General features: G+C 42.6%; 1 protein-coding gene across 5 annotated transcripts in view; it reads right to left on the bottom strand.

The window, feature by feature from the left end:
* The window catches only part of col22a1 (collagen, type XXII, alpha 1), a 142,989-nt gene that overhangs the window by 8,494 nt on the left and 121,595 nt on the right, over positions 1-12,900 (bottom strand). For all 5 annotated transcript variants that reach the window (XM_084313585.1, XM_084313586.1, XM_084313587.1 and 2 more), the window contains 14 exons: positions 11,780-11,824; positions 10,678-10,713; positions 10,464-10,577; positions 9,880-9,933; positions 9,236-9,289; positions 7,221-7,274; positions 6,972-7,025; positions 6,731-6,784; positions 5,929-5,982; positions 5,082-5,135; positions 4,830-4,874; positions 3,849-3,902; positions 1,033-1,086; positions 638-691 (listed from right to left, as the gene is read on the bottom strand). In XM_084313585.1, coding sequence (XP_084169711.1) covers positions 638-691; positions 1,033-1,086; positions 3,849-3,902; positions 4,830-4,874; positions 5,082-5,135; positions 5,929-5,982; positions 6,731-6,784; positions 6,972-7,025; positions 7,221-7,274; positions 9,236-9,289; positions 9,880-9,933; positions 10,464-10,577; positions 10,678-10,713; positions 11,780-11,824 — 780 coding nt within the window. The remainder of the gene's footprint in view (positions 1-637; positions 692-1,032; positions 1,087-3,848; positions 3,903-4,829; positions 4,875-5,081; positions 5,136-5,928; positions 5,983-6,730; positions 6,785-6,971; positions 7,026-7,220; positions 7,275-9,235; positions 9,290-9,879; positions 9,934-10,463; positions 10,578-10,677; positions 10,714-11,779; positions 11,825-12,900) is intronic.

Raw genomic sequence — 12,900 nt, 5'->3', positions numbered from 1 at the left:
TTGAGGTTGCCTGGCAACGGACACTGTCAACTTATAAATAACTTATGAATGGCGATTGTAGAACGTTGCATGAAAGCACAATATCACACTCGAGGTTGTGCTGTTATACTGAATATCAGCGCGGCTGTGATTGTCTTCAGCACTCGGCCTGCTGCCTTGTAGCTACGACTACAACCACGATGACACCTTGTGTCCTGGTTGACTTGAAAAAGTAACAAAGTAACAAAATTAGAGATGTTCGATATTGGCTTTTTTACCGATATCCGATATACCGATATTGTCCAACTCTTCATTTCCGATACCGATATCAACCGATACCGATATATGCGGGGTTTCCCCCCCCAAAAACACAACATTATGCATACTTTTCGCAATAAATAAAATAAGAATTTGTTCTTACTTGCTTGCCTGGGTAAATAAAGGTTAAATAAATGTAAAAAAAATAAATTATAATAATAATAATAATAATATATATATATATTTTTTTAAACCGATACAGATAATTTCCAATATTACATTTTAATGCCAATATCGGTAGGCCGATAATATCGGACATCCCTAAACAAAATGTAACAAAGTAACAAAGTAATAAAATTTAACAAAGTGTATATTAAATGGGCACAGGTAGAAAACTCACGGGAGTTCCAGGGTTCCCTCCTTTTCCCGATGGTCCTGGTTCACCTGGCTTACCCTGAGAAAGAGAGAGGGAGGTGGGAGGAGGAGAGGAGGGAGAGGAGGGAGAGGAGGGAGAGGAGGGAGAGGAGGGAGAGGAGGGAGAGGAGGGAGAGGAGGTTGATGAACAAGCAGAAAGACAAGCCGGAGAAGACAGAGAAGACAGCCAGACAGAGAGATTCCCTCATTTACACAGAACGGAGAGAATGGACGGAAAGGAAAGAAGAAATCAGGACATCCATCACGTCCCGAGTGCCACTTTTATGTCCGTATCTGTCTGCCCGCTCCACGTTGGGCTTATGTCTGTCTGCCTGCTGCCAGGCACACGTCTATCAAGAATGACCGGAGGCAGACACTCACCGACTCCCCTCTTGCACCACTGAGTCCCTCTAGTCCTGGAGGACCCGAGGCGCCCTGGAAAAATAAACACAATACAAATATCATTAGCTATCTTGGGTTGGGTCGGAGGGGTGGGTGGGTGGGGGACACTGTACAACTGTACAAGCAAAACTGTACATTGGAATATTGACAAAACCATACTTGGTCATGTACTGTACATTGGAGGGGGTTGGGTTAGGACATTTACTGTACATTGGAGGGGGTTGGGTTAGGACATTTACAGGGGCCAGTTTCGAATTGCAGTCTCCCGTAGGTGTTCTTTGAGAGTGGTTTTGAAAGTGGGTAGTGATTCACATTCCTTTACAGCTGTGGGTAGGGCGTTCCACATTGATGTGGCATAATTGCAAAACGTGTTTAGTCCCTTGTTTAAGCCGAATCTGGGTTTAACATGATTTGTGGAGCTCCCTCTGGTGTTGTGGTTGTGGTATTCACTGACCTTTGGGAAGTATTTTGACATGTACATGGGTACCTTGGTCGTGTAGTGTATCTTGTAGACCAGGCCCATTGCAAGTTGCTGTACTCTGTCGTCTACTCTAAGCCATCCTAGGTTGTCAAAGTGGGCAGGGGTGAGGTGGGTTCTAGGAGTAAGGTCAAGCAGTAGTCTGACCAGTTAGTTTTGAGATGTTTGTAATTTAGTTTTTAGCGCCTTTGAGGTGCTTTGGTACCATGAGGTGCAAGCATAGTTGTAGTACCCTTGAATGAGTGCTCCTGCCAGAGTCTTCAGGGTATTCTTGTTTACCAGTGAGGAGATCCGGTACAAGAATCGAGTTTGTTGGTTGACTTCTTTTATTACATTGGATGCCATTTTGTCACAGGAAAGATTTGCCTCTAGGATGGAACCCAGGTAGGTAATTTCTTCTTTCCTTGTGACAATATTGTCACCCACTGTAACTGAGAAGCCGTCGGTCTTGCTGAGTTTGTTATTTGAACCAAAGAGAATGGACTCTGTTTTGCCCATGTGTAATGATAGTTTGTTATCAGCGAGTGATATGCAGATTTTGCCTAGTTTGCCTAGTTGGGATCTAGTGTAGACTGTTTGGGATGTAGTGCGGACTGTTTTTTGTCTGAATTGGTCCATTTCTCTAAGCTGAAATAAAGTGGTCTCACATAATACTATGCACATTTGTAACAGGAACACATGCAGTATTAAAACTATTTATATATTTGTAACACACATATGAGGTTATTTAAACCAGAAATACAACCACCCTCAGAATGCCTTGAAAATATCTAAATTATTTATACCATAGCCTGGGTATATTCTGTCTATACTCCTGGAAGGAGTTCTAAACCATCATGTAGAAGAAGCTACTGGTTTGAGTAATGGTATCATGTAGATGAAGCTACTGGTTTGAGTAATGGTATCATGTAGATGAAGCTACTGGTTTGAGTAATGGTATCATGTAGATGAAGCTACTGGTTTGAGTAATGGTATCATGTAGATGAGGCTACTGGTTTGAGTAATGGTATCATGTAGTTGGGGCTACTGGTTTGAGTAATGGTGTCATGTAGATGAAGCTACTGGTTTGAGTAATGGTATCATGTAGATGAAGCTACTGGTTTGAGTAATGGTATCATGTAGATGAGGCTACTGGTTTGAGTAATGGTATCATGTAGTTGAGGCTACTGGTTTGAGTAATGGTATCATGTAGATGAAGCTACTGGTTTGAGTAATGGTATCATGTAGATGAAGCTACTGGTTTGAGTAATGGTATCATGTAGATGAAGCTACTGGTTTGAGTAATGGTATCATGTAGATGAAGCTACTGGTTTGAGTAATGGTATCATGTAGATGAAGCTACTGGTTTGAGTAATGGTATCATGTAGATGAAGCTACTGGTTTGAGTAATGGTATCATGTAGATGAAGCTACTGGTTTGAGTAATGGTATCATGTAGATGAAGCTACTGGTTTGAGTAATGGTATCATGTAGATGAAGCTACTGGTTTGAGTAATGGTATCATGTAGATGAAGCTACTGGTTTGAGTAACACAACATTAGCTTTCCAAACTAATCAACAGCGTCCTGAATCATGTACTTTAAAGTTATGTTCCGCTGTCACAACAATGTATCCATCTAATGACTGATGGAGACGTGCATCTGGACTGATACTCAGAATTACAGAACTTTAAGGTAAAGTTATTCTGTTGAGTGAACAGAATAATCTTATTTCTTCCTCCAAGATTGAGCTAGCAAAGCACGTTTGGTGTTTTAAGATGAAGTATTTATTTTGTCTGAGGTAATTACCCACGACAACGTGTTTAAAATAACATTAGCAGACATGCTGATGTTAGCGTTGTCCCTGGCAGCACTGACGTGAGAGAGCAGGGGTAATGAGCCTCATGTTGTGCAATATATTGTGATAAAACCACACACCTTGTCCCATTATCCCACTGCACTGTACATACAGTAACTAGGCTAAACAAACACACACATACCTGCCTGTTGTTACACACACACACACACACACACACACACACACACACACACACACACACACACACACACACACACACACACACACACACACACACACACACACACACACACACACACACACACACACACACACACACACACACACAGGCCAGTGCACCCCACTCTCCTCTCTCTCTGATCTTTTGCACATTTCGGGGTGTTTGGTTGAATTTGCGTACATTCTTAGCCCCCTCTAAGGCAATGGTATGGGGAACACTGATATGTACTGTACTGTACTGTGCTGTGCTGTACCACAAACTGCCCCTTGGAGGACATCAACATCAACGTGTCATAGCTTACTTCTTTCCCAGGCTTGCCCTCACGTCCTGGTAGTCCAGGCTTCCCATCTTCACCCTGGTTCGGCACGTGAGGTAAACAAAAAGTGAGACAACAACTCCTAGGACCTTTGATTAGTTAAATTGGTTATTTGCGTATGGCTTACATTGGGGGTGTCGTCCAAATATACACAGCATGAAGAATTTTTTTTTTATAAATAAAAGTGGATAATGATCAATCAATGTGATCGACGTTAATTGAGACTAATTATACCATCAAGGCAGTTCCGTCTACAAGAAATACACTTTAACCAGGGTCCCAGGGAGCTCCTGTAATGAGCGTTCTGCTGTCAGAGCAGCAGCCCCTCTGTGCAGCAGCAGAGCAGGCGTGGAGGCAGAGAGCGCCCGCCCGCCCGCCCGCCTGCCTGCCTGCCTGGCATTGTGACTCAGGCGGTGGGGTTTCTATAATGAGCCACGGCTATTGGTCACAGCATCGTGGCAGAAACGTCTCCCGCGGGGAAACGCGTCTCCGACGAGACGGTGAGAGACCGAGCAGCAGGTGAGATGATCTCTCTCCACGCAGCCGGCGGGCAGGAGTAGAAAGTGCAATTATGTCAAGACATTTCACGGTGCGTGAGTTTCATCTCCACGTCTCCGAGATGCCGGATGCCAAAATTCTGAATAAAGCTACCCGGCCTGAGCCGTAGATTACACGGGTTTGTCAAGGTAAGCAGTAGGATGATGATGACATAACGCTATACCGGGAACCCTCCAAGGAAACAAGTGATATATTTTCAAATGATTGTGAAGGTGCGAAGTGAAAGAAGGAATAAATGTCAGAATGACAAATGATTGTGGATAATGCCTATTTTCAGAAGGGGCTGGACAATGGCTAGTAAGTCTAGGTTCATAGTATAGTCTACCACATAGTTCAAGTACAGTATACTACAACTCAAGTGTCTGCACTCTCTTCAGAATCTCTAGATGGTTGTGGTAATACACTGACCTTAGTTCCAGGAAGTCCACCTTCTCCTCTGTGGCCCTTGAAACCCTGTAAGGACAGAAGAGAAACACTGACTATCCCTCCATCGGTTCCTCCGACAACTCATTGCGGTCCGTAATCCAAAAGTATGCCCACTAAACCTGATTTATTTTTTTAAGCTTTTGCTCATGTTTGAAATGTTTGCTACCATTGCCTAAGATTGTGGTTATGAAGTGGTCCAAATGCCTTTAAATCAGTGCAGGTGTGACTACTTACAGGAAGTCCTCTGAGTCCAGAATTGCCTGGCGGTCCTGGTTCTCCCGCTTTTCCCTGAGATCACAGCAGAGAGAGACATTATGTATGATGGCAATACACATAATGATGTGAGCGATAATCATTTATCTACTGCAGGAGTGGACAATGTTAAGTTGATTGTTTTAAAGATATATAAATACGTTATCTACTGTAGGAGTGGACAATGCTAAGTGGATTGTTTTAAAGATACATGACTACCCATAGAAAAGCCAAATCCAAGATGAGATGTAATTGATCATTTATTTACTTCTAAAAATGTACTTTCTTATACCTCTCAAATTCAACTGAGGAGAAATAACCATCGCTGAGCATTATATATACTGACATCTCTCTGTCCCTCTACAAATAAGAATATCTAAATATTTGATGTACCGGTAAGTGAGTGAGTGAGTGAGTGAGTGAGTGAGTGAGTGAGTGAGTGAGTGAGTGAGTGAGTGAGTGAGTGAGTGAGTGAGTGAGTGAGTGAGTGAGTGAGTGAGTGAGTGAGTGAGTGAGTGAGTGAGTGAGTGGGTGAGTGAGTGAGTGAGTGAGTGAGTGAGTGAGTGAGTGAGTGAGTGAGTGAGTGAGTGAGTGAGTGAGTGAGTGAGTGAGTGAGTGAGTGAGTGAGTGAGTGAGTGAGTGAGTGAGTGAGTGAGTGAGTGAGTCAGTGAGTGGGTGAGTCAGTGAGTGAGTGAGTGAGTGAGTGAGTGAGTGAGTGAGTGAGTGAGTGAGTGAGTGAGTGAGTGAGTGAGTGAGTGAGTGAGTGAGTGAGTGAGTGAGTGAGTGAGTGAGTGAGTGAGTCAGTGAGTCAGTGAGTCAGTGCACTTACTGAATCTCCTTGTTCACCTGGTCTGCCATCTTTTCCCATTTTTCCAGACTGACCCTAGAGGAGGAGAAAATGCATCATTTACATAACAGTCATGTGGTCTAGTACTCAATCAAATCAACATGTTGACATCCAGATGGGTGTTGCTGTAGTCTCTCTCGCTCTCACTCACTCACTCACTCACTCACTCACTCACTCACTCACTCACTCACTCACTCACTCACTCACTCACTCACTCACTCACTCACTCACTCACTCACTCACTCACTCACTCACTCACTCACTCACTCACTCACTCACTCCCCCACCCAGGAAATTATCTAGACATGTCTTATACCTTACAACCATGTAATTATGTATGAAAAACCTTTTTCAGCAAACATCTTAGCTTCAACAAAACTGATGCAGTAGTCTTGGGTTTATAGGTGAAGTATTAATAGTTCAGCCCGTTTAGACTGAAATGCATCCAGCCCTCCTGGGTTCTGTTGCACCAGCTAGGTGCTATGAAGTGGGATGTCAGAGCTAAATACAGCGTATCTATATGTCCCAGCGTTATGCTTAATATTTAGGCTACAAATAGGATCTAAAAACACAACTGCCCCCACCCGGCCTCGTGAGGCAATCGTGAAGGAATGTTTAAGAAGCACTTAACCCTTTCACTGCCAAACGGTTAACCCTTTGACAATACACAGAAGGTTAACCCTTTCACTGCCACACTACAGAAGGTTAACCCTTTACTATCACACTACCGGTTAATGTCACAATGATGCTCCGAAATCTATGACACTTCACGTCCTCGTCTTACCATCAACCCTGGCAGACCTGGCGGGCCTTGGATTCCTTTGAGACCCTCTTTGCCCTGGTAAAGTCACCGTCAGGAAACAAAAAACAAAAAAAGAAAAAGAAAGAAACAAGAAAAAGAGATTAATGACCACGATTACCACTCGGGCTGCTTGACCTACATGCTGTCGAGGGGAGAGGCTTGTACAATAATGACACGTGGGTATTAGCTTCCATAAGTATGAAGTATGTCGAGTGCTGCTGACCTTTTCTCCAGAGGCTCCTGGGGGACCGGAGGGGCCGGGTTGTCCATCATTACCCTGAGAGGAGGTGAAATGGGTGATGGAAGGGGGTCAACAGTTTAGTTTGCTTATAAAAAAAGAACCCACAAAAGAATATGACTGTATCCTGTTCTAATCAAGTGTATACGTGTATATGAAATAAGGAGGAAAATGTAGTTGTGTGTTTCATTTTGCATGAAATACACAGAATTGTCGAGGTTGAAAATGACTTACAACTTGTCCCATTAGGCCTGCGTGGCCTGGGGGTCCTGGGGGTCCTGGGTGTCCCTGTCGACACAGCAAACACACAGAGGTGAGCATATAGAATGTTGTGATTCACTAGTATTTACATACAGCCTTGGAATGCTGTAAATAAATAACTAGAGTCTAAATAAAAGTAGCGTCTAAATAAAACTACTGTAGAGTCTAAATCAAACTAGAGTCTAAATAAAACTAGCGTCTAAATAAAACTACTGTAGAGTCTAAATAAAACTAGCGTCTAAATCAAACTACTGTAGAGTCTAAATAAATAACTAGTGTCTAAATAAAACTAGAGTCTAAATCAAACTAGTGTCTAAATAAAACTAGAGTCTAAATAAGGCCTTGTCCAGACGAAAACGATTTTGATCTTTTTCGTTTCGTTTTCATTTAAAAAAAGGTTTCTTTAAAAAATGAAAATGTCTCAAGAAATAAGTGCGTGCCACAAATTTACTAAATAAATGTCTTTCCTGTTTTAGACGTCGCTCTTTTATTTTGAAAACCCCCGACCGGAAGTGTTGTAGTTTTCTTTTTTTTTTTTTTTTTTTTCACTTTATCTCCTCTTTTTTTTCTTTTTTTTTCATCCCAATTACCCGCTGTGCCAATTCTCCCCTCCCCTGTCTTGAACATTGCTCGCTATGCCCCCCACTGGCCGGTTGTAGGGAGGATAGAAGCCTTGCATCACGTGTCCCCTCCGATACACGAGGAGGCAGCCTGTCACATCTTTTCACCTGCCAGCGCGGACTCTCATTGGCGAGGTGTAATGTGTGGGAGGCTCACACTACCCCCGCCATTTCCTGTCTCTGCTGTGCAGGCGTCCCCAACCGACCTGTAGGAGTCGCTGTCCACAACGTCCAGATTACCACCTATCGACTTCCACCCGCTAACTCTGCCAATTGAGTTAGTATGACGACTGGCCCAAGCCGGAGGCAGCGCCGACAGCCGGAGTCGAACCCGGTGTCTCTTGCGTTGGTGACGAGTGCAATATCCGCTGCGCCACCCAGCCGCCCGTGTTGTCGTTGTTTTTGATAACTTGTGTGGTCCGGTTTTGTGCTTTTGAGCTGACGCTAGTTTCCAGAGACACACACCGCAGCACAAATGCAACTACACGAGGAGGAGGAAGAGCTGCTGATTTTAATCGGCAGGAGAGAGAGAGCACTCAAAGCTGTATATAATATAATAGCCCTGTGGTGCGGTCAGAGGCAGCTCAAACTACCTGTGTTGTATTAAATTAATTGATTGATGTTTAACTTGTCCGTGTCCAGTCCTTTCGACTAGCAAACGTTGTCTGTATTTAACGTTACCTCAGGATACCACTGTCTTATTGTAGCAAAAGTTGTCTGTATTTAACGTTACCTCAGGATACCACTGTCTATTGTATTTAGTTGGTTAGCTATTTAGCTAATGTTGATAGCATAGCATCAATGCTAGCTCACTGGCTACAGCTCAACACCAGCCATGGGAATACTATTTACTAAATGATGGAGGCTTTTTAATCGTCAAGGTAAGAGAGGATTTGTCATGATCAACTGAAGGCGTATGCTATGGAACAGTATGTGCTTGGTTACTACTTGGGTTTTCAGAAAAAGTACATTTAGCTGTAAAAGCCCTGTAACTGTAAAATAGCTTCTGTAACACTGTAAGGGAGATGTCAATCTGTTGTCGACGGTGGTTGTGATGTTGGCTGAGTTTGCACACGCGGGGTAAGGGAGAGGTGGGCTATCGCATCATCGGTTCTGGAAAATACTTGTATCGCTTGTAAAGACGGCCACGCAAGGGGAGCGTCTTCAGAATTGCGCACTCTGGAAGCCGGTTTCAGAAAATAGCGTCTTCAGGCTGCCAGAACGCAGTTCTGTGTGGATGAAAGGTGCATACGATCAAATACTTTGACTGATACGACCGAAATCGGTTTCGTCTGGACATGGCCTAAAACTAGAGTCTAAATAAAACTAGAGTCTAAATAAATAACTAGTGAGTCACAGCGTTCACACCTTGTCTCCTTTGTCTCCAGCTGTTCCACCAGTTCCTTTGTCACCTTTGAGCCCCTACGGCAAAGAACAAACAGCCCATAATAAGAGCTCCATTCTAAAATAACATATTCACCATTTAAAAAAACAATTATTATTCTTAGATAACGACTGTTGGTATGACTGTGAGACCCATAATATTTTATTTATTCAAATGTGTTTATTATTTACTTTAACTTACTTTATTATTTGTTTTATAAAAAAAAAATACATTGTTATTTCTTTATATTTGTTCGAAATAAAACTATTCATTCGTTCATTCATTCATTCATTCATTCATTCATTCATTCATTCATTCATTCATTCATTCATTCATTCATTCATTCATTCATTCATTCATTCATTATAGGTTTAGCAATGCTTTGGCATGCAAACTTCTACGATAAATTATTACACAATGCAATAACCAGGTTCCTTTTATTCATATGCAAAATTTATATATATAGCCATTTTAAATGTCTCATCTGCTGTTTATATGGGGGACCTTGTTTATGGCACAAATCTACCTTCGTCCCCTGCATTCATTTCAAACAGAAGCATTACAACATGGCTACTAGTAATAGGTGCTCTCATCATGGAAGAGTTGTGCATTGTGTTCTGGCACTTACCTTGACTCCGTCGCCTCCGGGGGGTCCTGCGGGTCCCGGTAGCCCCGTCTGGCCCTGCAAATGATACAGAGGAGCATCAGTCTCCGTTCAGGCAGACAGTCGCCGGGTCCTAATCAATCAACTACTGCCCCCAGAGGAGGCCCGCGTAATGACGCAGCGACACAGCAGGGGGTGATCAATGATAAAGGTACTGAAGCTAGTAGCTCACATACCTCACTTAGGATGTATGTATATGTATAAGGAAGGACACTTTACATTGTAGGAGATGGGGTTACATTTGGGAACAAATTAAGCCTTCAGACCAAGAATGATAGGAGTCCAGTTTCAAGCTTTATCATCTGTGTGAGTGTGAAGCAGGAACCATTAAAAAAACGATCTATGTGAATGTTAACCGTCACTGAAGAGAAGTTCTACCGTCTTTACCAAGTTCTACTGTCTTTAACTGTGAATATAGCCCACAATGTTCAAACCTACTTTCTATAAGTACTGAGAAATGAAAACATTACTCTTAAAACACATTAATGTGGTTCTTCATCTGAAGGACTCAGTGAAGCACGTAAATAGATGTCAAAATGTTGGCCTACTTGGTAACCGTCCTGGCCACCTTTGCCCGCTGGTCCGGTGTGTCCTTTTTCTCCCGGGACACCTGGAAGCCCAGGGGCGCCGGCGGGTCCGGCAGGACAGTCTGAACACACACCCTGGGGAAAGAAGAGATGTTTAGCGATAAGACCATCAGTCTCAGGATGTCGGCATTTGTTGTATTGTCACTGGAGCAGCAGAAGAAGAAGAGCTCCTTACCTTGAGATCCAACTGAGAGAGGTCTGCTGCTTTTCCCTGAGAAAGAGGTTCATATATTACGGTTTGCTTGCTTTACAAAAAAAGAAATACGGTAGATGGGCACAAAATAGATGGTTTGTGGGACTGCAGTCTATTGGAGTGACTTTGAAGACTAAGCCTCTAAGTGCATCAGAGAACGAAGAAGTTCACTGGTATTGAAGCCAAATGTCCCATTATACCAAGATACTAAATAATATTTTATTATTATTTTTTATTTAACCTTTATTTAACCAGACAGGTCAATTAAGAACAAATTCTTATTTACAATGGCGGCCTGGTGAGAGGACAAAAGGGCCTCTAGAAGGGTAACAGGGAAAGGGGACAAACAAATGATAAAATTAAATAGAAAAGAGAAAGATGATACATACATCACAGAGGTAAGGGGAATAATTAATACACACATCAAACAAACAATCAAATAAAATTACAAGGTGTGTAATATATGAAGCCGGACAGACAAATTACAGTTAAAACTGGGTGACAGTTGCAGGTGTGTGTAAACAACTCTGCGATAGAGTCCTTAAAAGTAGTGAGGGGGATACATTTGTCCATTTTCAAAGTATTTTCCATCTCGTTCCACCTGCTGGGAGCAGCAAATTGGAACGAGGATTGACCAAAGGAAGTGTTAACACGGGGAACATCTAGCAGCTCTGGTGTTATAGAGAGTAGATGACAATTTATTTTAACAAGTGTATCAAATAAGGAGGGGTCAGACCAAGGAGGGGTTTGTAAATTAGTGTAAGCCAATGAATTTCTCATCGAGAGTACAGTGTAACGATGGCCAATTTACAGATGTGTACAAGTCACACAGTGATGTGTTGAAAATGGGGCATTTGTAGCAAACCTAATCTCTGAGAGATACAACACATTAAGGCGATCAAGGACACTCTTGCTTGCATGCATGTAAATGACATACCGGTAGTCAAACAATGGGAGAATGGACATTTGGACTATAGGGAGCGTTTAGCAGAGTGAGTAAAGCAGGAGCGCTTCCTGCACAAGAAGCCAAGTCTTGCTTGTATGAAGATGTGACACAGAAGCAGTTGTTTCACTAGTAACTTACTGGCTCTCCTTGTGATCCTTTCTCCCCCGGTCTTCCTGGTAAACCCTGTCATCCGAAAACAAAGGCAGAGTTATGAAATGTCCTTTTGTGTGATCGTGTGACACGATGACCACAGTAATGATGCTGCTGACGGCATTCAGGTGAAACTGTAGCGGCCGTGTGGAGATGTTATGATCTGATCGGAGATCAGATGTCACCAGCAGACAGGCGTGCACCGTAGGGATTGTGGAGATGTTATGATCTGATCGGAGATCAGATGTCACCAGCAGACAGGCGTGCACCGTAGGGATTGTGGAGATGTTATGATCTGATCGGAGATCAGATGTCACACACAGACAGGCGTGCACCGTAGGGATGCACCGGTGGTCCGGTACTGGAGTTCAAATATCAGGCTGATAGTGATACCAAACTGAAACAGGGTAGTAACGTTATCTGAGAATTTTCCCAATACTAATGTTGTAAAATACTATCTGTCTTTATCATTTTTGTCCAATGACCCCAAACGAATGGTCTATTTACCTAAAAGTAAAGTAAAGTATTGGATGATACTTTAAGTTTAGGTATCAGCGGGTATCGGAATTGGTATCAGGTATTAGTAATAACATGTGTACAGTGCAACATGGTTGATTATCTTTGCACTTACATTGTCCGTCCCTAGTAATAACATGTGTACAGTGCAACATGGTTGATTATCTTTGCACTTACATTGTCCGTCCCTAGTAATAACATGTGTACAGTGCAACATGGTTGATTATCTTTGCACTTACATTGTCCGTCCCTAGTAATAACATGTGTACAGTGCAACATGGTTGATTATCTTTGCACTCACATTGTCCGTCCCTAGTAATAACATGTGTACAGTACAACATGGTTGATTATCTTTGCACTTACATTGTGTGTCCCTAGTAATAACATGTGTACAGTACAACATGGTTGATTATCTTTGCACTTACATTGTGTGTCCCTAGTAATAACATGTGTACAGTACAACATGGTTTATTATCTTTGCACTTACATTGTCCGTCCCTAGTAATAACATGTGTACAGTGCAACATGGTTGATTATCTTTGCACTCACATTGTCCGTCCCTAGTAATAACATGTGTACAGTACAACATGGTT

Source organism: Notolepis coatsorum (assembly GCF_963971535.1).
Source record: "Notolepis coatsorum genome assembly, chromosome: 4".
Lineage (NCBI taxonomy): Eukaryota > Metazoa > Chordata > Actinopteri > Aulopiformes > Paralepididae > Notolepis > Notolepis coatsorum.
This window is presented reverse-complemented; position numbering and strand designations above follow the sequence as displayed.